The following is a 23,152-nucleotide window of genomic DNA, read 5'->3' as shown; positions in this document are numbered from 1 at the left end:
GGTCTTTTTTTGGTTCAAAAACTGTTCGCTATTGTTGTGTAAGGTGTGATTTTCAGTAATAAATGACAATCTAATTTTCGTTTTTGAAATTCTCTCGATTATTGTACATTTTTCACTCATACTTCCTTCCTTATTAATAGATTTAAATATCGGTCGGTTTTGTTTTGAGATTTAAATATCGGTCGGTTGTTTTATTGCGAGATTAAAATATCGGTCGGTTTTGTTTTATTACGAGATTAAAATATCGGTCGGTTTTGTTTTATTAAGAGATTTTAATATCGGTCGGTTTTGTTTTATTAAGAGATTTTAATATCGGTCGGTTTTGTTTTAAGAGATTTAAATATCGGTCGGTTTTGTTTTATTGCGAGATTAAAATATCGGTCGGTTTTGTTTTATTACGAGATTAAAATGTCGGTTTTGTTTTATTACGAGATTTTAATATCGGTCGGTTTTGTTTTAAGAGATTTTAATATCGGTCGGTTTTGTTTTATTACGAGATTTTAATATCGGTCGGTTTTGTTTTATGAAGAGATTTCAATATCGGTCGGTTTTGTTTTATGAAGAGATTTCAATATCGGTCGGTTTTGTTTTAAGAGATTTCAATATCGGCCGGTTTTGTTTTATTACGAGATTTCAATATCGGTCGGTTTTGTTTTATGAAGAGATTTAAATATCGGTCGGTTTTGTTTTATGAAGAGATTTCAATATCGGTCGGTTTTGTTTTATGAAGAGATTTCAATATCGGTCGGTTTTGTTTTATGAAGAGATTTCAATATCGGTCGGTTTTGTTTTATTGCGAGACTAAAATATCGGTCGGTTTTGTTTTATTGCGAGATTAAAATATCGGTCGGTTTTGTTTTATGAAGAGATTTCAATATCGGTCGGTTTTGTTTTATGAAGAGATTTCAATATCGGTCGGTTTTGTTTTATGAAGAGATTTCAATATCGGTCGTTTTTGTTTTATGAAGAGATTTCAATATCGGTCGGTTTTGTTTTATTGCGAGATTAAAATATCGGTCGGTTTTGTTTTATTACGAGATTAAAATAACGGTCGGTTTTGTTTTATGAAGAGATTTCAATATCGGTCGGTTTTGTTCTATTAATAGATTTAAAAATCGGTCGGTTTTGTTCTATTAATAGATTTAAATATCGGTCGGTTTTGTTTTATTAATAGATTTAAATATCGGTCGGTTTTGTTTTATGAAGAGATTAAAATATTGGTCGGTTTTGTTTTATGAAGAGATTTCAATATCGGTCGGTTTTGTTTTATGAAGAGATTTCAATATCGGTCGGTTTTGTTTTATTGCGAGATTAAAATATCGGTCGGTTTTGTTTTATTACGAGATTAAAATATTGGTCGGTTTTGTTTTATAAAGATATTTAAATATCGGTCGGTTTTGTTCTATTAATAGATTTAAATATCGGTCGGTTTTGTTCTATTAATAGATTTAAATATCGGTCGGTTTTGTTTTATTAATAGATTTAAATATCGGTCGGTTTTGTTTTATTAAGAGATTTAAATATTGGTCGGTTTTGTTCTATTAATAACTTTAAATGTCACAAACAATTGATCGTATCAAGCGCAGCAATGTTCGGGTACCACAGTGCCAAGCTTCAAGAGTAAAAAGGCCTGTTCACTTCAAGGACAATAACTATAACTACATCTATTATAATAGAGAAGTCCGAACTATAATGATAACGAGGAACGATATCGTTGCGATCGTTTTCAGCTGATGAACAATAAAAACATTGACAGCCAATCAGAACCCACTCCGCTCTAAAGCTCTCTAGCATTTAAAGCGACAGACAACAAAACTAAGAAGCATTGCTCGTAAAGTTCTGTAATAACAAGTTCGGGCTCGGGCGGAGAATCTAAGCTCTAAATGAAAGTACTGAATAATTAACACGCATCATTTGGAAAACAAAGTGGAATACATTTTTGGTGTAAATTAGTTTACTTGCCTCAAACTAAACTCGTCCTGTCAGAAACATCACTTTGTATACAATGACCCTTATAAGTGCTCACTCTGTAGGGACCCTTTAAGCTCTTTATTAGCCCACAATGGTGTAAAGCATCTACTGGGTGGTCTTAAAACTGCCATTGACCCGATGAGTGACGTTCTGTTCACTGGAGAATGAAATGGTTACCGTTTAGACATTCACACTTTTTCTCTTGAACTAACAACTGTCGTTGACTAACTAAACATTTTCGTTAACTGAAATAAAATATAAAAAATATGTTTTATTTCAGCTATTTGACCAACTAAAGAAAATGATAATTTCTGTTTTAAGTACTAAAATAACTAATAAAACTTAATTTAAAAACAGTTTTGTTCCATTTAATTTTAATATCAGTCATTTTTGCTCCCTTTAATTTGAATATCAGTCATTTTTGTTCCATTTAATTTTAATATCAGGCAATTTTGTTCCATTTCATTTTAATATCAGGCAATCTTGTTCCATTTAATTTTAAATATCAGGCAATTTTGTTCCATTTAATTTTAATATCAGTAAATTTTGTTCCATTTCATTTTAATACCAGGCAATTTTGTTCCATTTCATTTTAATATCAGGCAATTTTGTTCCATTTAATTTTAAATATCAGGCAATTTTGTTCCATTTCATTTTAAATATCAGTCATTTTTGCTCCATTTCATTTTAATATCAGTAAAAAAAATTCCATTTCATTTTAATATCAGTAAATTTTGTTCCTTTTAATATCAGGCAATTTTGTTCCATTGAATTTTAATATCGGTCAATTTTGTTCTATTAATACGTTTAAATATAGTTCGGTTTTGTTCTATTAATACATTTAAATATTGGTAGTTTTTGTTCTATTACGAAATTGAAATGTTCCAAAATTAATAAATGACACAACTAGCTTTAACGAAGTCTAATTCAACAATATCAACAAACTGTAACAGTATCGCAATGATACTAAAATAACACTGTTACACTGGATTCTGGGTAATATTTATTGCTTAATTCTTGACTATGTTTCAGGTTTTTAAACGGTTCATCATGAACTTTCTTATCTTGAAATTGCACTTCAGTTATGAATCGGTTCTTTTAATTGACATTATAGAGATTGTCAGAATCACTAATGGATTATATCTTTGGGTTTGGTTATAAATGCAGGTCATTTTAATGTGTAAATGTAATTTATCTGTCCACATTTGTCATCAAATCTCCTTCAGACGATGCATTTTATCATGAGCGTCAACAAACCTCAATGCAAAATTATGAAAATGAAAGAAAAGGATAATTTTCTGCCAGTTAATGCATTAATTAGGTGATCTGCGTTTCTCCCACTCAACTCTGACCTCGGTGTGGATAAGCTTTGTTCGACTCTTTTCAGTGTGTGTCGAAGACCACCAGTAGTTTTAACCAGTCCATGAACTCGGCGCTCGGCTCTTTATCTCACTGCGCAGCTCATAATGGCTTCATTAATGCAGAAGTTAAATTAGTTTGACAATGGCTTAATGGCCCGTCTCAGTCAATCGGAGGCAAAGAGAGGAGGAGTGTTTTTGATGGGCGTTTTCAGCCGGGGTCAACCGGGGTCACGCCGCATAGATGTGTCTCCCACAAGTGAACAAATGTTCAGACATCACTGGGTTTCCCTTTACCAGGCTTTTCTGTGTTCGTACACAATCCCCAGACCCGGATTTGAATCCCGAAAAGAAAATTGTCCATGTATGATTTAGTAAAAACATGCTGCTGAATTAAATTTTATACTTATTTCACAATTTTTACTAAATTAGTAATAAATAACTTAATAAATTGCATGAATTTTTTTTTTTAATTCTATCCGCATCATATTCACACAGTGCTATTTCAGTTTTATTAATGTTTTCTTTTTTTGGTATTCATCTTTATTTTAGTTTAATTTAGTCATTTTGTTTTGTGCTTTTGTCATTTTATTACTTTTTTTAAATATTGCTATATTAAAAAGCAGGGTTTTCACCACAGGGGGACTTAAAATAATCTAAATGTGTGTTTGTTCTCAGTGCTGCCAAAAGTCACAGATGCTGTCAAAATAAAAGTCTCAGAAAAATGACTGACCAATGCTGATAATTAAAAAAATTAAATAATCCTATTTATCCCTTAACTAATCTTTGATCATTAAAATTACATATTTAAACGTTTCTTTTTCCTTGAAAAAAATCTCTTCCTGCCTTAAAATATCTTGAATGTAACTCGACACCCTTGCCTCATTTAGTATGCGCGGTTCTATGACTATGCAAATGAGCCCCGCCTCCACTCACTCACTCACTCAGAGATCCACTGGTTGACGATCACACTAGGGATGGGTGATATGGCCTAATATCCATATTGCGATATACATTGCAGCCTCTTGCGATAACGATATATATCACGATATATAAATTATAATAAAACCATTTCAGAACAGGTTGGCTAAGGAAAGCCAAACAATTTTTTAAAGAAAGAAAGAAACGGTGTATGTAGTTTTAAGAACATTTATTGTGCAAAACTGTAATTATACAACATAATGTTGCAGATAAATAAAATTCAAGTACACTAGCTGCAGAGACTTTGTTTAAATATTAATGTTTGTTTAAAGAAAATAATGTTTAAATATTATGGCTAGCAGCTTATAAAAACCCCAAATTCAAAATTAGAATATTGTGAAAAGGTTTTCATAAAGCTGTAAGCCATAATCATCAAAATTATAACAAGTAAAGGCTTGTAATATCTCACTTTGCATGTAATGAGTCTATATAATATATTAGTTTCACCTTTTACTTTTGCATGATATTCTAATTTTTCGCGTTTCACTTGTTATACGTCAACTAAAGAAAATGCTTCAAGTATAAAAGTTTATTTACAGTAGTGCCGTGCCATGCAGAAGGCACTCCAAATGTACCGGTAGTTTGGCTATTTTTTTTATAGGACACAAAAGATGCAAAGAGCAGAAAAACTGATGTCTTGGTTAAAAAGCAACACAACAACGAATCTTAAAAATCGGGCACACACAGAGATGTTGTGTTTACACTATTTTGTTAATACGCGCTGGTATTCAGTGACATGTTTCGTGATGAGGTGGTAGAACAGATTAGTCGTGTGTGTTACCGAACTGTTGCCCCGCGCACTCTGTATAGTTTGCTGCTGTTCGTCGGACGGCTTAAATCCGAACCAAGTCCATATAATGGATGTTGCACCGATCTTTTTCACCAGCTCCTCCGTTTCGCTGTCGGCCATGTTTACTCAAGATGACGACGAGTATGATGCGTTTCAGCCGGTTGCAGCTCGTGGCTCTAAATTTCGCGGGTAGATTGCGTCATCAACATGCATTATCGCGATAGTGCAATACAATTAAAATCTCTATCGTAGGCCAATTTTGTATCGTTTATATCGCATATCGTTTATATCGACCATTACTAATCACGTTGATCTGATTGGTCAAGGTAGTGTGTGACGTCAGAAACACCAGCGATTTCAAACCGTGTTTTTGAGACTGTCTTTGGTTCACTGCAGTTTTAAGCAGAAAATACTCAGCAATGCTGTCCACTTATGAATTTACACATGGTTTGCCTTAAAGCAGATTAATAACACCACATACACACATAAACTACATTAAAAGCTGGATTTACACCACAGGGGGACTTTAAAATAAATAAATAAGTCACAGAAAACTGACTGATAATTAAAAAAGGATAATGATCAGCTGATATTTCCCGGTTATTCAAGCTTTAAACAGGACGTAATGCATTGGATACATGGGATCATTGAGTCAGAAACACTTTGGTCTTGTCCTGAAGCTCGTGTTTGTGTTCTGCTCAGGTGGAGAGACCATCAAGAACATCAACCAGCAGTCCGGTGCCCATGTGGAGCTGCAGAGAAACCCTCCTCCCAACACCGACCCCAACGTGCGGATCTTCTCCATCCGCGGGTCTCCTCAGCAGATGGAGATGGCCAGACAGCTGATCGACGAGAAGATCGGGGTGAGTGAGCGCAAAATTCACAATACCGTTTAAAAGTTTGGGGTCGGTGAGTTTTTAAAAGGGTCTTTTCTGTAGGGTTGGGAATCCATAATCGAGGTCAGGAATCGGAGACTTGTTGAAAAATTAAAATTTATATTCCTCTCATCGACATCAGTGTATTGGATCCGTGCAACTCTTAAAGTGACAGCAGCCTAACATTCCTGCAGCCGTCTCTATAGTGTTAGTGTTATTATAGAATAGTGTTATAGTGTTATTATACACTATCGGTGTTCAGTCACTGATGATCAGAGTGTGTGTTCACTAGCCCCGTTTACTTGCACACTTTTTTGCTATTCTCATTGACGGACTCCGGCGCGTTCGGTGTGTCTGATGGTGAGCGCGTGCGTTCGGTGTGTCTGATGGGGAGCGCGTGCGTTCGGTGTGTCTGATGGTGAGCGCGTGCGTTCGGTGTGTCTGATGGTGAGCGCGTGCGTTCGGTGTGTCTGATGGTGAGCGTGCGTTCGGTGTGTCTGATGGTGAGCGCGTGCGTTCGGTGTGTCTGATGGTGAGCGCGTGCGTTCGGTGTGTCTGATGGGGAGCGCGTGCGTTCGGTGTGTCTGATGGTGAGCGCGCGTTCGGTGTGTCTGATGGTGAGCGCGTGCGTTCGGTGTGTCTGATGGTGAGAGCGTGCGTTCGGTGTGTCTGATGGTGAGCGCGTGCGTTCGGTGTGTCTGATGGGAAGCGCGTGTTCGGTGTGTCTGATGGTGAGCGCGTGCGTTCGGTGTGTCTGATGGTGAGAGCGTGCGTTCGGTGTGTCTGATGGGGAGCGCGTGCGTTCGGTGTGTCTGATGGTGAGCGCGTGCGTTCGGTGTGTCTGATGGTGAGCGCGCGTTCGGTGTGTCTGATGGTGAGCGCGTGCGTTCGGTGTGTCTGATGGTGAGAGCGTGCGTTCGGTGTGTCTGATGGTGAGCGCGTGCGTTCGGTGTGTCTGATGGGAAGCGCGTGTTCGGTGTGTCTGATGGTGAGCGCGTGCGTTCGGTGAGAGCGTGCGTTCGGTGTGTCTGATGGGGAGCGCGTGCGTTCGGTGTGTCTGATGGTGAGCGCGTGCGTTCGGTGTGTCTGATGGGGAGCGCGTGCGTTCGGTGTGTCTGATGGTGAGCGCGTGCGTTCGGTGTGTCTGATGGTGAGCGCGCGTTCGGTGTGTCTGATGGGGAGCTTGTGTTCGGTGTGTCTGATGGGGAGCTTGTGTTCGGTGTGTCTGATGGTGAGCGTGCGTTCGGTGTGTCTGATGGTGAGCGCGTGCGTTCGGTGTGTCTGATGGTGAACGCGTGCGTTCGGTGTGTCTGATGGTGAGCGCGTGCGTTCGGTGTGTCTGATGGTGAGCGCGTGCGTTCGGTGTGTCTGATGGTGAGCGCGTGCGTTCGGTGTGTCTGATGGTGAGCGCGTGCGTTCGGTGTGTCTGATGGTGAGCGCGTGCGTTCGGTGTGTCTGATGGTGAGCGCGTGCGTTCGGTGTGTCTGATGGTGAGCGCGTGCGTTCGGTGTGTCTGATGGTGAGCGCGTGCGTTCGGTGTGTCTGATGGTGTGCGCGCGTTCGGTGTGTCTGATGGTGAGCGCGTGCGTTCGGTGTGTCTGATGGGGAGCGTGCGTTCGGTGTGTCTGATGGGGAGCGTGCGTTCGGTGTGTCTGATGGTGAGCGCGCGCTCGGTGTGTCTGATGGTGAGCGCGTGCGTTCGGTGTGTCTGATGGTGAGCGCGTGCGTTCGGTGTGTCTGATGGTGAGCGCGTGCGTTCGGTGTGTCTGATGGTGAGCGCGCGCTCGGTGTGTCTGATGGTGAGCGCGTGCGTTCGGTGTGTCTGATGGTGAGCGCGTGCGTTCGGTGTGTCTGATGGTGAGCGCGTGCGTTCGGTGTGTCTGATGGTGAGCGCGTGCGTTCGGTGTGTCTGATGGTGAGCGCGTGCGTTCGGTGTGTCTGATGGTGAGCGCGTGCGTTCGGTGTGTCTGATGGGGAGCGTGCGTTCGGTGTGTCTGATGGTGAGCGCGTGCGTTCGGTGTGTCTGATGGTGAGCGCGTGCGTTCGGTGTGTCTGATGGTGAGCGTGCGTTCGGTGTGTCTGATGGTGAGCGTGCGTTCGGTGTGTCTGATGGTGAGCGCGTGCGTTCGGTGTGTCTGATGGGGAGCGTGCGTTCGGTGTGTCTGATGGTGAGCGCGTGCGTTCGGTGTGTCTGATGGGGAGCGTGCGTTCGGTGTGTCTGATGGTGAGCGCGTGCGTTCGGTGTGTCTGATGGTGAGCGCGTGCGTTCGGTGTGTCTGATGGTGAGCGCGTGCGTTCGGTGTGTCTGATGGTGAGCGCGTGCGTTCGGTGTGTCTGATGGTGAGCGCGTGCGTTCGGTGTGTCTGATGGTGAGCGCGTGCGTTCGGTGTGTCTGATGGGGAGCGTGCGTTCGGTGTGTCTGATGGGGAGCTTGCGTTCGGTGTGTCTGATGGTGAGCGCGCGTTCGGTGTGTCTGATGGTGAGCGCGTGCGTTCGGTGTGTCTGATGGTGAGCGCGTGCGTTCGGTGTGTCTGATGGTGAGCGCGTGCGTTCGGTGTGTCTGATGGGGAGCGTGCGTTCGGTGTGTCTGATGGTGAGCGCGTGCGTTCGGTGTGTCTGATGGTGAGCGCGTGCGTTCGGTGTGTCTGATGGGGAGCGTGCGTTCGGTGTGTCTGATGGTGAGCGCGTGCGTTCGGTGTGTCTGATGGTGAGCGCGTGCGTTCGGTGTGTCTGATGGTGAGCGCGTGCGTTCGGTGTGTCTGATGGTGAGCGCGTGCGTTCGGTGTGTCTGATGGTGAGCGCGTGCGTTCGGTGTGTCTGATGGTGAGCGCGTGCGTTCGGTGTGTCTGATGGTGAGCGCGTGCGTTCGGTGTGTCTGATGGGGAGCGTGCGTTCGGTGTGTCTGATGGTGTTCCTCTTCTTCTCAGGCGTCTGGAATGGGAGGGAACAGCAGCTTCGGACTCAGTCCTTTCACTCAAGGACCAGCGACTCCTCATCAGAAGTGAGTGCCTCCTTCCCTTCTTTAATTTCTCCTTCCCTTTTTTTCTTTTCTTTTCCTTTCCTTCCCTTCTCCTTCCATTTTTTTCTTTCCTTCTTTCTTTTCCTTTCCTGTCTTCCTTTCCTTCCATCCTTACATTTCTTACCTACCTTCCTTTATTACTTTTTTTCCTTTCTTTTCATTTCCTTCCCTCCCTGCCTTCCTCTTTCTTCCCTTTCTTCCTTTTGTTTCTTTCATATTCCATTCCTTCCTTCCCCTTGTTTCCACCTTTCCTTCCTTTTTCCTTTCCTTTTTCCTTCCTTCCTTTTTCCTTCCTCTCTTTCCTTTTTCCTTCCTTCCTTTTTCCTTCCTCTCTTTCCTTTTTCCTTCCTCTCTTTCCTTTTTCCCTTTTCCTTCCTTTTTTCCTTTGTCTCCTTCCTTTTTCCTTCCTTCCTTTTTTCCTTCCTCTCATTCCTTTTTCCTTCCTCTCTTTCCTTTTTCCTTTTTTTCCTTCCTCTCTTTCCTTTTTCCTTCCTTCCTGTTTCCTTCCTCTCTTTCCTTTTTCCTTCCTTCCTTTTTCCTTCCTCTCTTTCCTTTTTCCTTCCTTCCTTTTTCCTTCCTCTCCTTCCTTTTTCCTTCCTTCCTTTTTCCTTCCTCTCTTTCCTTTTTCCTTCCTTCCTCTCTTTCCTTTTTCCTTCCTTCCTTTTTCCTTCCTCTCTTTCCTTTTTCCTTCCTCTCTTTCCTTTTTCCCTTTTCCTTTTTCCTTCCTTCCTTTTTCCTTCCTCTCTTTCCTTTTTCCTTCCTTCCTTTTTCCTTCCTCTCTTTCCTTTTTCCTTCCTTCCTTTTTCCTTCCTCTCTTTCCTTTTTCCTTCCTCTCTTTCCTTTTTCCCTTTTCCTTTTTCCTTCCTTCCTTTTTCCTTCCTCTCTTTCCTTTTTCCTTCCTTCCTTTTTCCTTCCTCTCTTTCCTTTTTCATTCCTTCCTGTTTCCTTCCTCTTTCCTTTTTCCTTCCTTTTTTCCTTCCTCTCCTTCCTTTTTCCTTCCTTCCTTTTTCCTTCCTCTCTTTCCTTTTTCCTTCCTTCCTTTTTCCTTCCTCTCTTTCCTTTTTCATTCCTTCCTGTTTCCTTCCTCTCTTTCCTTTTTCCTTCCTCTCTTTCCTTTTTCCTTCCTTCCTTTTTCCTTCCTCTCCTTCCTTTTTCTTTCCTTCCTGTTTCCTTCCTCTCCTTCCTTTTTCCTTCCTTCCTTTTTCCTTCCTCTCCTTCCTTTTTCCTTCCTTCCTTTTTCCTTCCTCTCTTTCCTTTTTCCTTCCTCTCCTTCCTTTTTCCTTCCTTCCTTTTTCCTTCCTCTCTTTAATTTTTCCTTTTTTTCCTTCCTCTCTTTCCTTTTTCCTTCCTTCCTGTTTCCTTCCTCTCATTCCTTTTTCCTTCCTTCCTTTTTCCTTCCTCTCTTTCCTTTTTCCTTCCTTCCTTTTTCCTTCCTCTCTTTCCTTTTTCCTTCCTTCCTGTTTCCTTCCTCTCATTCCTTTTTCCTTCCTTCCTTTTTCCTTCCTCTCTTTCCTTTTTCCTTCCTCTCTTTCCTTTTTCCCTTTTCCTTTTTCCTTCCTTCCTTTTTCCTTCCTCTCTTTCCTTTTTCCTTCCTTCCTTTTTCCTTCCTCTCTTTCCTTTTTCATTCCTTCCTGTTTCCTTCCTCTCTTTCCTTTTTCCTTCCTTTTTTCCTTCCTCTCCTTCCTTTTTCCTTCCTTCCTTTTTCCTTCCTCTCTTTCCTTTTTCCTTCCTTCCTTTTTCCTTCCTCTCCTTCCTTTTTCCTTCCTTCCTGTTTCCTTCCTCTCTTTCCTTTTTCCTTCCTTCCTTTTTCCTTCCTCTCTTTCCTTTTTCCTTCCTTCCTTTTTCCTTCCTCTCTTTCCTTTTTCCTTCCTTCCTTTTTCCTTCCTCTCCTTCCTTTTTCCTTCCTTCCTTTTTCCTTCCTCACTTTCCTTTTTCCTTCCTTCCTTTTTCCTTCCTCTCCTTCCTTTTTCCTTCCTTTTTTCCTTCCTCTCTTTCCTTTTTCCTTTTTTTCCTTTTTTCCTTCCTATTTTCCTTCCTCTCTTTCCTTTTTCCTTCCTTCCTTTTTCCTTCCTCTTTCCTTTTTCCTTCCTTCCTGTTTCCTTTTTCCTTTTTCCTTCCTTCCTTTTTCTTTCCTCTCTTTCCTTTTTCCTTCCTTCCTTTTTCCTTCCTCTCTTTCCTTTTTCATTCCTTCCTGTTTCCTTCCTCTCTTTCCTTTTTCATTCCTTCCTGTTTCCTTCCTCTCTTTCCTTTTTCCTTCCTTTTTTCCTTCCTCTCCTTCCTTTTTCCTTCCTCTTTCCTTTTTTTTCCTTCCTCTCTTTCCTTTTTCATTCCTTCCTGTTTCCTTCCTATCTGTCCTCCTTCAGTCAGTGTGTGTATTCTGCCCCAGAGCTTCTCCAGTTGCATGTTATTTCCAGTCTTAACAGCAGAACAGAATATAATTTCCCTCCAGGAATCTCGTTTGCTTGTTGTGAGTTCCTCAACACTGAGATTTAAAGGGGTCATGACATGGGTTTTTTTATTTTATTATTATGTTCCCTTAGGTGCAAATATAGTATTACTATAGTTTTTTTTACAAAAAACTTTTAAAATGTAGTGATTTATGACCTTTCCCCTGTTTCTCATCCTCTGATTCACACAGTCTGTTTTGGGGGTGTTTCCCCTTTAAGAGTTCAGTGTTAACGCCCACTGTTATGATTGGCTAACGTCAGTGCCTATGCATCAATTATTAACGCCCCCAGCCAGAACATTTGCGGATTCAGCGTATTTAAAAAGTAGTTTAAAGTTGTAAATACATTACTTACAGTTTGCGTCGTCGTTGTTGAGCCCAGAATAGTCGGCACGGACTTATCTTTGAGCAACAGTTTTCTGGCAAAGCTCAAAACAGTCATCCTTCAAATGTACAGAACAAACGCTTAAACTAACACTGCCGTGACTGAGACGTCCGCAAAAAATAAAGTGCATCCATTTTCCCCTGACGACTGGATCTTTCGCAGCGTATTCAAAGATGTTGTTTGTCCACAGCCAGGAACAGCACATCTGCGGCATCGTAACTTCCCTGTACACAGACCCACTCGCTGTCCGTCGACTGAACACTTGTGAGGCGCGCGGCGATACGAAATGAGCGTAGTTGTCTTGCGCTTAAAGCGTAGTTGTCTTGTGCTGGAGGCGGTCATATGCAAACGCTGGTACGTCACTTCGCACCGTGACGTCACTTCTTACCATGGATCCAGAACGAGCTGTATTTAGAGCTGGATTAAATAAATGATTCGTTTATAATGGGGAGGACGTCTTAAGCTATGAAACTTGCAGGACGTTTTAATGACACAAAGACCTCTTATATACCAAAAGATCAAGGCAAATTTGGTTTCTCATGTCATGACCCCTTTAAAGAAACATTGAGTCTCACAAACTAGTCTAGTTCTTCATCACATGACTCTCCACATCACTTCCGTGTGCAGCAGTGTGTTTCAGGCCAGATCGTGTCTGGTGTGTGTGTGTTTAACCTGCGAGGTGTTGTTTTGTTCAGTGGGCCGCAGACGTTCATGACTGGTGGATGGGGAACCACATATCAGACATGGCAGCCCCAGAGCCAACAGGATCCCAGTGAGTTTCACATCTCTAAAGTTTCCTCTGAGGCAGTGTTCATTTTGACAGCAAATTTTGATTTAGTTTTAGTCGTAGTCTTTTGACTTGCATGGTTTTGTGGTCCAGGGTCTCGAGTCGCACGGGTATATCTGTGGCAATAGCCAACAATACATCGTATGGGTCAAAATTATCCATTTTTCTTTTGTGCCAAAAATCATGAGGATATTAAGATCATGTTCATGAAGATATTTAGTAAATGTCCTACCGTAAATATATAAAACATGTATTTTTGTGAGTGAATGCAGCACAATCGTGAACATAAATGCACAACTTTAAAGGAGATTTTCTCAATGTTTACATTTTTTTGCTCCTCAGATTCCAGATTTTCAATAGTTGTGTCTCGACCAAATATTGTCCTATCCTGACAAACCACACATCAGTGGAGAGATTATTTATTCAGCTTCAGATGATTTATACATCTCAATTTCAGAAAATTGACCCATGTGACTGTTTTATGGTCCAGGGTCACATTTAGTTTTAGTCGGCGTAATATACGATTGGAGTCAACTAAATCTAAAAATCGAATGGGTTTCATTAATTTAGAATTTCTCTAAAATTTCCAAACCAATTATATACAGGCGGAGAAAACATCTGTAATTAACCTGTTAATATGAATGATTTTAAAGTTTGAACATGCAATAGAGAGACAGATTTAACAGCTGTCACATAAAAAAAAATCTTAAAATGAAATAAAACCACTTCTCCTAACGTAGAACACGGTCTTTTCAATAAACGACATGCATACATCATTCTTTATTCTTTCAAGCAGACATTTATTTGTAAAAATTCAATATAATGAATTCTTATTAAAGCTGATAAAGAGCAGTGAATGCTTTTCTTTTGGTGTTTTTGATTAATATTAAGATTAGGTTTATTACGTAATGTCACTTTAAGACCAAATATGGCATGCGGTCGCTTCAAACAATGGCATAAAGCTATTCAAAACACAATTCAATGCAAATTGTGATAATTGTAATTAATAATCGCAATTACAATTTCAAGGGAACAATTGACAATTATGATTTTTTTCAATCGTGCAGCCCTAGTTTTAGTCATTCAAACCTGTTTTTTTAGTAATTATTTAGTTTTCGCCTGAGAAAAAAAAGTCGTTGACGAAAATAATGACGAATAATAATAGTAGCGAAGTTAACACTGTTCTGAGGACCGTCAGAATAATAAAATTCTGGTCATTTCAGGTCATAATGGATCTCAGACCGGCCAGATGGACTATTCCAAAGCGTGGGAGCAGTATTATAAAAAGCTAGGCAAGTACAAGTCCTGGAACACTTCCACTGTGTCTCTTCTGTGTGAACAACGTCACAGGGACTCGCTTGAGAGGTTTTATTTGCCTGACTAACAATTCTCCGGCGCCGTCATATTATTTCTGCCACTTTTGAATGGACTAAACACTGTTGTTGTTTTGTCATTACTGATAGAGACAGCAGATGAGCGTGTGTCGTTGCGCACAAAAAGATGATCCATTTACAGTGTTATGAACTGTAAAATGATTATTATAATTAAAAAAAAAACACGTTTCCACTAACCCTAAAACACAATGCATGTAGTAGTTCAAAACACCTGGGAAAATTCATTCATATTAACATGGTACGTCGAACATGACGTGTAATTGCTCTCTGCACTTCAATTGTCATCGGTTTAGTTCTCACTCTAACTAGGGTTGCACAATCGAATCTAGATACTGTATTTATCAGAGAAATTGTGATACAAAATGTGATAATTAAAAAAAAAATCCACGTTTGCATTGCTAGGGGTGTGCAATTTGGCGGAAATGTTATTTATATATCAGTATGGCATTATTTTTATTAATAAAAAATAGTTAAATAAAGAAATATGGAATTTATTTTTGTTTAAATTATTATTTATTTTTTATAAAGTCAAATAATGTAATTTTATTTATATTTTGAGTTTATTTATCTTAATTTATTTTTCTTAAATAAAATGTTTTATTTTACAGAAATATTACAATAGTAAAAAGAATTATAAATAAATATATAGAATAATATAGAATAATTTAATATAAAAAAATTACAACTGTAAAATTACACTAGTTATTATACTGTATCAGAGAAATTGTTTTTTTAACTAATAAAAATTGTTAAATAAAACAAAATATGGAATTTATTCGTATTTAAATTAAATATATTATTTAAATAATTAGTTTATTTAATTAAAATTAAATGTATTATTTAAATAAAGTAATTAAATTATTTTTAAAAATGCATTTAAATAAAAATAAATTCCATATTTCATTTTAACTTTTTTTTTAAATGTAAAAAAAATACTGATATATAAATAACTTTTTTAATATTTATCTGTAAAATAAAAAAAATTGTATTCAAAAAATATAATCATATTTTTAATTTACATTACAACTGTAAAAACTACAATAGTAGTAATTTGTCTCAATTTTGTCATTTTCAAACGTTAAACCCTCAGACTCTTATTTTGGCGTAAAACCGCAAGCGTCTCTGTTGCTGATCAGCGCTGTTCATTATGAGTTTGTTGAGATGTTTGATTGCGCATGTTAAAGCGACTCAAACTCACCTCAGATGCGGACGAAGACGCGGATGAGTCGAGACGCTCTGAGACGCTGGAAACACTGGCGGATCATGAGCTGCTCACATGTAAATCAACACCGTGCTGCGCTTCACTCTCACACACTCAGCGTGTGTGTTTCTAATAGTAACGTGTGTTTTCTGTGCAGGTCAGCAGAGCCAAGGCCAGAGCAGCGGATCCGACTACAGCAAAGCATGGGAGGAATATTACAAGAAACAGAGTAAGCCCGCCTGACCTCCGGTTTATCATAACCGGTATATGACGTGAGGGATGATGAACAGAGCCGTTGTTATCTCAGAATAAACCCCGTCAGAGTGAGGATCGGGTCAGCCTGGAGGGGTTTATTCTGAGATAACACACACACAGAGGAAAGAGAAATATTGTTGATCGAGTGTAGCTGGATGTGTGTTCTCATCCGTGTGTGTGTGTGTGTGTGTGTGTGTGTGTGTGTGTGTGTGTGTGTGTGTGTAGCTCAGGGAGCCGGTCCTGGTTCTCAGCAGAGTTCTCCTCCAGATTACAGCGCCGCCTGGGTGGAGTATTACAGACAGCAGGGGGCGTATTACAACCAGGGACAAACACAGGCTCCCGGCCTCCCGGTAAACACACACACACACACACACACACTTAAATATACTACACTAGAGATTTATCATGAGATGTGCATCAGATTGTACACTGCCGGTCAAAATTGTGGAATTATTTGAACATTAAAAGTCTCTTCTGCTCAAAGCTGCATTTATTTGATCGAAAATACAGTAAAAGAAAAAAGTGAAATATTATTATAATGTAAAATAATTGTTTTCTATGTGAATATATAGTAAAGTGTAATTTATTCCTGTAAATTTTCAGCATCATTACTCCAGTCTTCAGTGTCACATGATCCTTCAGAAATCAGTGTAATATGATGATCTGATCCAAGCAAATGAGTCACAGTGACCCAAATTTCATGAGATTTTGGAAAGAGGAGATCATAAGCTTTCAAATGATATCCTAGTCAAAGTCATACACACATTTGAATTATGGTCGTCTGCCCTCTTTTTCCAATTGAAAACCTGAGAATTATTATTATTTTTTTGATATCTTTCAAAATCGATTGCATTTAAATGAATAATGTATTTATTTTACAGCTTATTTTACAAATATTATTAATATTTAATCTTTCTGAGGAGATCTTGAGCTTGTTTTAAATGCCTTTACTCAATTATCTGGACTACGAAATTTTGGGAGATTATTTTGAATGTCTGTTCTTTTGAAATTAGCAAAACAAAAACTATTATTTCATTGTTTTTCCACATAATCGGCCATATCTTAAAATGGAACGTTGCGCCAGAGCGCGTCACATGATGATTTTCCAGAAACGACACTATCATTAAGATTTTTTTTTTATTATTTTTTTTTTATGACATTTAAGACATTTATAATGTTGCAAAAGATTATATTTAAAATAAATGCTGTTCTTTTGAACTTTCTATTCATCAAAGAATCCTGAAAAATAATGTGTGCATTTCCACAAAAATGTGACCTGTTGATAATAATCATAAATGTGTCTTGATCATCAGATCATCATATTACACTGATTCCTGGAGGATCATGTGACACTGAAGACTGGAGTAATGATGCTGAACATTCACAGGAATAAATTACACTTTACTATATATTCACATAGTTTTTACATTTACATAAACCTTTACAGTATTTTTGATGAAATAAATGCAGCGTCGGTGAGCAGAAGACTCGCATCACTGATTCTGTGTGTGTGTGTGTGTGTGTGTGTGACACTGACGGTGTGTGTGTTCCCTCTAACCCCGCAGGATCATTAAAGCGGACGACTGCGGACCCTTTAGTTGAGGATTTTTGAATCACTGCGAGGAGGAAACAGACCTTTTGTAACAGAGGTTTCTAGATTTGCAACGCCTTGAAGACTTTTACTTTTTTTCTTAGTGAGAAACACTAGCTGTAGAATGACTTATATGATTTAAAAAGAGAACTATTTCTAAATCAGGACATCAAAATTGTTACTAAATCCTTGTGTACACACGCCATTTATCCGAATGGGCAATTTCCGGGATCCTTTTTGGGACCGTTTCAAGAGTTGGTTTGTTTTTTCTATTCTTCCTTTTTAATTCGACGATATATATATAATATTCAGATGTATATCGCCAAAACGAACCCCGGAGTTGCGGCATTTCATTGATCGCGCAATATATAATCTCTTATTTTTCTAGTTCTGTTGCAATAAAATGATCGTGGGCTTAGCAGTCTTGAATACGTTATCGTTTAGTTTTGTCATGCAATGTTTTAAGAATGTGTACAAAATGTTTTTTCTTTTTTTTTTCTTTTACATAAAGCATTTTAATTCAGTGCGATAAATAAAAAACTGTGATGTTTTGTTACAGAAATATATGCTTTTGTTACACGAAAACGGCGAATGCAGTCGGTTCCTGATGATGATGATGATGATGTAATTCCTCATGTACTTTGTATTGTTTTCATTGTCATTTTTATTGTACTCTGGTTGAAAAAGGTGCAATATCTTATTTCAGTTTTTTTTTTTTTTTTCTCTAATATTTTGTCAGACGTTTAACTTGTAGATCTTATAGAGGTTTTTTTTAGACGTATGCAAATGTAACGGATAATTTTTTATTACAGTGATTTGACGGGGAAAGGGTGGTTGTTTTTTGCCTTTGCTCTCTTGTAAAACTATGTATGTATGCTCAGATACTTGACTAAATACTTTATTTAAAAATATATATAATTAAATCAAAGACTTTTTTTGTCCTGTGTTCTACAGGAAAACTGTCCCTGTTTTTCTGTTCTGTTTTCATACTGAAATTTGTCAAAGATTGTGAATGTGTAATTTGAAATTTGATGTTGCATCTTGCTGACAGATGAGACGTTTTATGTAAACTTGTTGTGTAAACTCGGACTTTAAAGCGTTCAAGACTGCTAAGCCTCTGAGAGCCTACCTGTGTATTAATTACTTGTAGTTTTTTATATTGGAAGTATTGGAAGATCAAAGTTGTTGTCTTATTTGGTACCGGCGGTCTCTCCGAAGCCCTCATCATCCCAGTACACACTGCGGACTCCTGTACAGTCCCGATCCAGTAACCTTTTTAATTCTGTTTTTCCTTTCTACTCTGTGTGATCTAATATATGTATGATTGACTAGTTACAAATTGATCTAGTATTAACTTCATTGCTTAATGAAAAGGGATATTATAATTTCGAAATGTTTAATTTTAGTGTTTCTTTTCTTCCTCATGTGTACAGGTAACCATGTATTAAAATGATTGAAAGACGACGTCTTTTTTTGTGCTTTTCTTCACATCATCCTCCAGGTGTATAGAGTAAACATTAGCATTATTTCAGTAATTCAACTTAAAAGCTGAAACTAATATATTATATAGACTCATTACATGCAAAGTGAGATATTTCAAGCCTTTATTTGTTATAATTTTGATAATTATGGCTTACAGATTATGATTATGAAAACCCCAAATTCAAAATTAGAATATTGTGAAAAGGTTTTCATAAGCTGTACGCCATAATCATCACAATTATAAGACTAATCAAGGGTTCATTAGCCACAGCAGGTGTGCTTGAGCTAGAACACATGAAATATCTGAACCGGAGAGGTTTGTTGAGCGGTAAAGTCAAAAGAATGGTCCAGAAAGTTGAGAGAAGGAATCATCACCTTCACATGTGAGGAACAGGATATAGAGAAGATATCGAAGCTACTAAATGTTCTGAGAGACACCATTGGAAGCATAGAAGTTCAAAGTTTAAAACAGTTACGAGTTTCGATTTCAACTCGGGCTTACCATAGTGAATCAGTTTGTTGTTTTTGTCATTTTTTGAAAGGTCTATATCGTTAAGGATTAGTTCACTTTTTAAAAAACTTTTGCTGATAGTTTCCTCACCCCGATGTCATCAAGATGTCCATGTCTTTCTTTCTTCAGTGGAAAAGAAATGAAGGTTTTTGATGAACACATTTCTCCATATAATGGACGTCAATGGGCCCCAAACGGGTCAAGGTCCAGATGACAGTGTCAGCGCCGCTTCAACGGGCTTTAAACGACACCAGACGATGAATACGGCTCTTATCTAGCGAAACCATCGTCATTTCACAAATAATTTAAAAAAGTTTAAGTTTTATAAGCACAAGCGCTCGCCTTGCTCTGTTCTGTGATGCGCGTTCGTGACGTCACGTGATACGCAGTTACGCTGTAAAGGTCACGCTTATAGCATGAAAACTCCATCTCATCTCTAAGTTCAAAATCGTCCGACATAATTGTTTTACCTTTTAACTTCCTTTTTTTGTAAACGGCGTTTGACTTTGTTTGCACGTTCAACTTGTAAACACTGACTCGTCAAGCGTGACCTTTACAGCGTAACTGCGTATTACGTGACGTCACGAACGCGCATCACAGAACAGAGCAAGGCGAGCGCTTGTGCTTATAAAACTTAAACTTTTTTATTTATGTTTGAAATGACGATGGTTTCGCTAGATAAGACCCGTATTCATCGTCTGGTGTCGTTTAAAGCCCGTTGAAGCGGCGCTGACACTGTCATCTGGACCTTGACCCGTTTGGGGCCCATTGACGTCCATTATATGGAGAAATGTGTTCATCAAAAACCTTCATTTCTTTTCCACTGAAGAAAGAAAGACATGGACATCTTGATGACATCGGGGTGAGGAAACTATCAGCAAAAGTTTTTTAAAAAGTGAACTAATCCTTGAAGTGTTATTTTAGTTTGAGTTAATTTAGTACATTAAGTACATCAATATAAATGAAAATGAACTAGCTGAAATCAAATAAGTTTGTAGTTTTTTTATTACTTTTTTTTTAATGATTTTAGTTTTAGTAAACTATGATAACCCTGGTCTGTTGTTGTACGTCTGGTCATTTAAGAGTAAATGGGTTGTTTTGTTTTTATAGACATTTGTTTTATTTGTTTATTCAGTCATTCAGACTCTAGATTTACTATTACATGCTTTAGGAGAAACTTAATCTCTGGCCTGCCGTCTAGTGTAATGCATCTGGTGTGGTTTTTCCTTTAATTGTGTGTGGTGTGTGCGTGTGCACGTGTGTGTGTGCGTGTGCGTGTGGTTAGTGAGAGGTGGTTTGTGGGAGGATTCAAAGGGCGTAATTGGTTTTTAAACACAGATGAGTGTGTGTGTGTGTGTGTGTGTGTGTGTGTGTGTGTGTGTGTGTGTGTGTGTGTGTGTGTGTGTGTTTACAGGATGCAATATGTGATTCATGTTTTATTTTCTGCACTCAGAAGAAAAGCTTCTGTATTAAATCTTAAAGGTTCTTTCAGGGGTTTCCCTAATTACATTTTATGTATTTAGTTTTAATTAATTTTTTATATTAATTACATTTTATGAATTAAACATCTCGTAAACATATTTTATCCATAGAAAAAATGTAAACAACCAAATAAACATGAAAATATTATGTAACGACTTTAGACATTTCTCTTTATATAGATTATTATTGGCATAAAGGGTCTTTTAAATTTACTTTAAAGTTTTGTGTGTTTTCTTTATTACGAATCATGATGGACAGAATCAGTCTGATGATATGATATTGTGAGTATATATATATACATGTGAATGATAAAAAACCGGTGAATTTGTTAATTTATATTCACTAACTTTAACAAGCCATTAATAACTGAATACATGCGTTCAGATATTAATGCACATTCAATCTATGTAAATGATCTAAGAGTTGCACACGCGTATATAAAGCGGTGCGATGTTCAATAATGTTCATACACACACACACTCATTAATAATTAAACCCGTAATATTCACAGGCTCCTCTTTGCATTAACAATAATCCACCATTAGCAGATCAAATATCTCGTATATTACACACTTCAAAAGAGTTATTTTAATCTGAGTTTTTAATACAAAATGTAATTTTAGTTGGATTTATTTGCTTTAATGTTGAACTCGCCTGACAATTTTTTAATATTAATTTTTTAATATTTTTAAATAATTACATATTTATACCAAAAAATTGCACCTAAAGTGAGAGAAATCAACATAATGACGTGTGTGTGTGTGTGCGTGTGTGTGTGCGTGTGTGTGTGTGCGTGTGTGTGTGTATAACAGCTGGTTAAGAGAATAATTGTAGCCTGTGATGTGTTAATAACCTCTACAGGTGTGGAGCCACTTATGTGAGATTATCTCTCTCACACACACACTCTCTCTCTCTCTCTCTCACAGACACACACACACGCGTGCACACACACACAAACACACACACACTCTCTCTCTCTCTCACACACATGCACACAGACACACACACACACACACTCTCTCTCTCTCTCACACACACACACACACACACACACTCTCTCTCTCTCACACACACAAACACACACACACTCTCTCTCTCTCTCACACACATGCACACACACACACACACACACACACACACACACAGACACACACACACACTCTCTCTCTCTCTCTCTCTCTCTCTCTCACACACACAGACACACACACACACACACACTCTCTCTCACACACACACACACACACACACACACACACTCTCTCTCTCTCTCCTCTTTACACAGACACAGAGTTTCTCATTGGGTGTGTGTCTGTAAGGGGTGGTGGGGGTCCTGCATAAAGGGGTTTTGTGTGTGTGTGTCTGTGTGTGTGTGTGTGTGTGTGTGTGTGTGTAGGTGGGTTGGGGGGGGGGGGGTCATTAATAACTAATTAGAGGCTCAGATCCACAGGCTCCTATAAGTGGCCCCGCTCCGGAGGGACCGCATCAGTTCCTCTTCTTCTTCTTCTTCTTGTTGTTCCCCGCACCGGCACACATGGGTTCGGTTCTGCCCGCGGAGGCTCTCGCGCTCAAGGCCCGGTCCCGGTTCCGGTCTCAGCTGTGTGACATCATCACCTCTGATATCCTGCACAGTTTTCTGTACGGGCGATGGAGGAACGCGCTGGGGGAGAACCCGCTCGAGGAGCCGCAGAAGAGCCCGAGGACCGCGTTCACCGCGGAGGTGCTGGCGCAGTCCTTCACCGGAGGTACTGTGGAGCTTTAACTTTATGCGTTAAATAGCGCAAAACTGACGCAAAATCATGTTATTTTTTATTAACGCTTCAACCTGACAGACGGAAAACGATCACTCTAAACAAACCAAAAAAAGCTGGGATGTTTGATGTTTCAACACAAATTCTGGTCAAATATGGACAAACCCAAACATTGGGTTAAACATTTAATTAAAAAAGTTAATCCAACGGTCGGGCTTGTCCGTGTTTGATCCAAATTTGGGTTGAAACAACCCAGCATTTCTTAGAGTGAAGTCTCAGCAAACCGGGAACGTTCCGGTATATAAAAAAAAAAAAACACATTATTTTTAGGTTATTTTTTTGTTACCAAAAACTAACATTGCAGCGATATTTTTTTAACAACCTAAAGAGAACATATTGGCCCTGTTGGATATTATTAGGTTTTATTTTTATATCTATAGGCTACCTATTAAATAATGTTCCCAGAACGTTGCACGTGCACTCCGTACAAGCGAACTTGTAGCCTAGTTTGGATTGTGTGTGTGTGTGTGTGTGTGTGTGTGTGTGTGTGTGTGTGTGTGTGTGTGTGTGTGTGTGTGTGTGTGTGTGTGTGTGTGTGTGTGTGTGTGTGTGTGTGTTGAAAAGTGTTTCAAGAAACTAAAATCTCTCATTTAAGATCTTGTGTTTTTTAAATGTTATTTCAAGGCTAATTGATTGAACTGAAGCGAGATGTAAAGATGTGGATTTTAAATGTTAGATTATTGGTTCTGTTATTATAAAATGTGATATGATCAAAAAATGAAATAGAAATTAACTCGTTCATCTGATGTTTTTCCCCCGTCTCTGCATGTTTAATTTCGTTAGTGTGTGTTTGGTGGTGGGGGGGGGAAAGAATCA

General features: G+C 38.9%; 2 protein-coding genes across 27 annotated transcripts in view; both read left to right on the top strand.

Moving 5' to 3' along the window:
• The window catches only part of fubp3 (far upstream element (FUSE) binding protein 3), a 56,604-nt gene extending 38,087 nt beyond the window's left edge, over positions 1–18,517 (top strand). For 4 of the 26 annotated variants that reach the window (XM_079605945.1, XM_079605946.1, XM_079605955.1 and 1 more), the window contains 8 exons: positions 5,803–5,963; positions 8,903–8,976; positions 12,521–12,597; positions 13,836–13,904; positions 15,210–15,284; positions 15,365–15,436; positions 15,688–15,812; positions 17,028–18,517. In XM_079605945.1, coding sequence (XP_079462071.1) covers positions 5,803–5,963; positions 8,903–8,976; positions 12,521–12,597; positions 13,836–13,904; positions 15,210–15,284; positions 15,365–15,436; positions 15,688–15,812; positions 17,028–17,036 — 662 coding nt within the window. In that variant the 3' untranslated portion in view covers positions 17,037–18,517. The remainder of the gene's footprint in view (positions 1–5,802; positions 5,964–8,902; positions 8,977–12,520; positions 12,598–13,835; positions 13,905–15,209; positions 15,285–15,364; positions 15,437–15,687; positions 15,813–17,027) is intronic. The other 22 variants (XR_013796766.1, XR_013796771.1, XR_013796765.1 and 19 more) reach the window with 13 other exon arrangements.
• Positions 18,518–22,059: 3,542 nt separating this feature from the next.
• The window catches only part of prdm12a (PR domain containing 12a), a gene marked incomplete at its 5' end in the record, with an annotated part of 8,655 nt that continues 7,562 nt past the window's right edge, over positions 22,060–23,152 (top strand). The window contains one exon of the mRNA XM_079607869.1: positions 22,060–22,270. Within this exon, the coding sequence (XP_079463995.1) occupies positions 22,060–22,270 (211 nt within the window). The remainder of the gene's footprint in view (positions 22,271–23,152) is intronic.

The sequence above is a fragment of the Phoxinus phoxinus genome, assembly GCF_949152265.1.
Source record: "Phoxinus phoxinus genome assembly, chromosome: 3".
In the NCBI taxonomy this organism is placed as follows: domain Eukaryota; kingdom Metazoa; phylum Chordata; class Actinopteri; order Cypriniformes; family Leuciscidae; genus Phoxinus; species Phoxinus phoxinus.
Note: the sequence above shows the minus strand (reverse complement) of the source record. Positions and strands in the feature narration are given on the sequence as shown.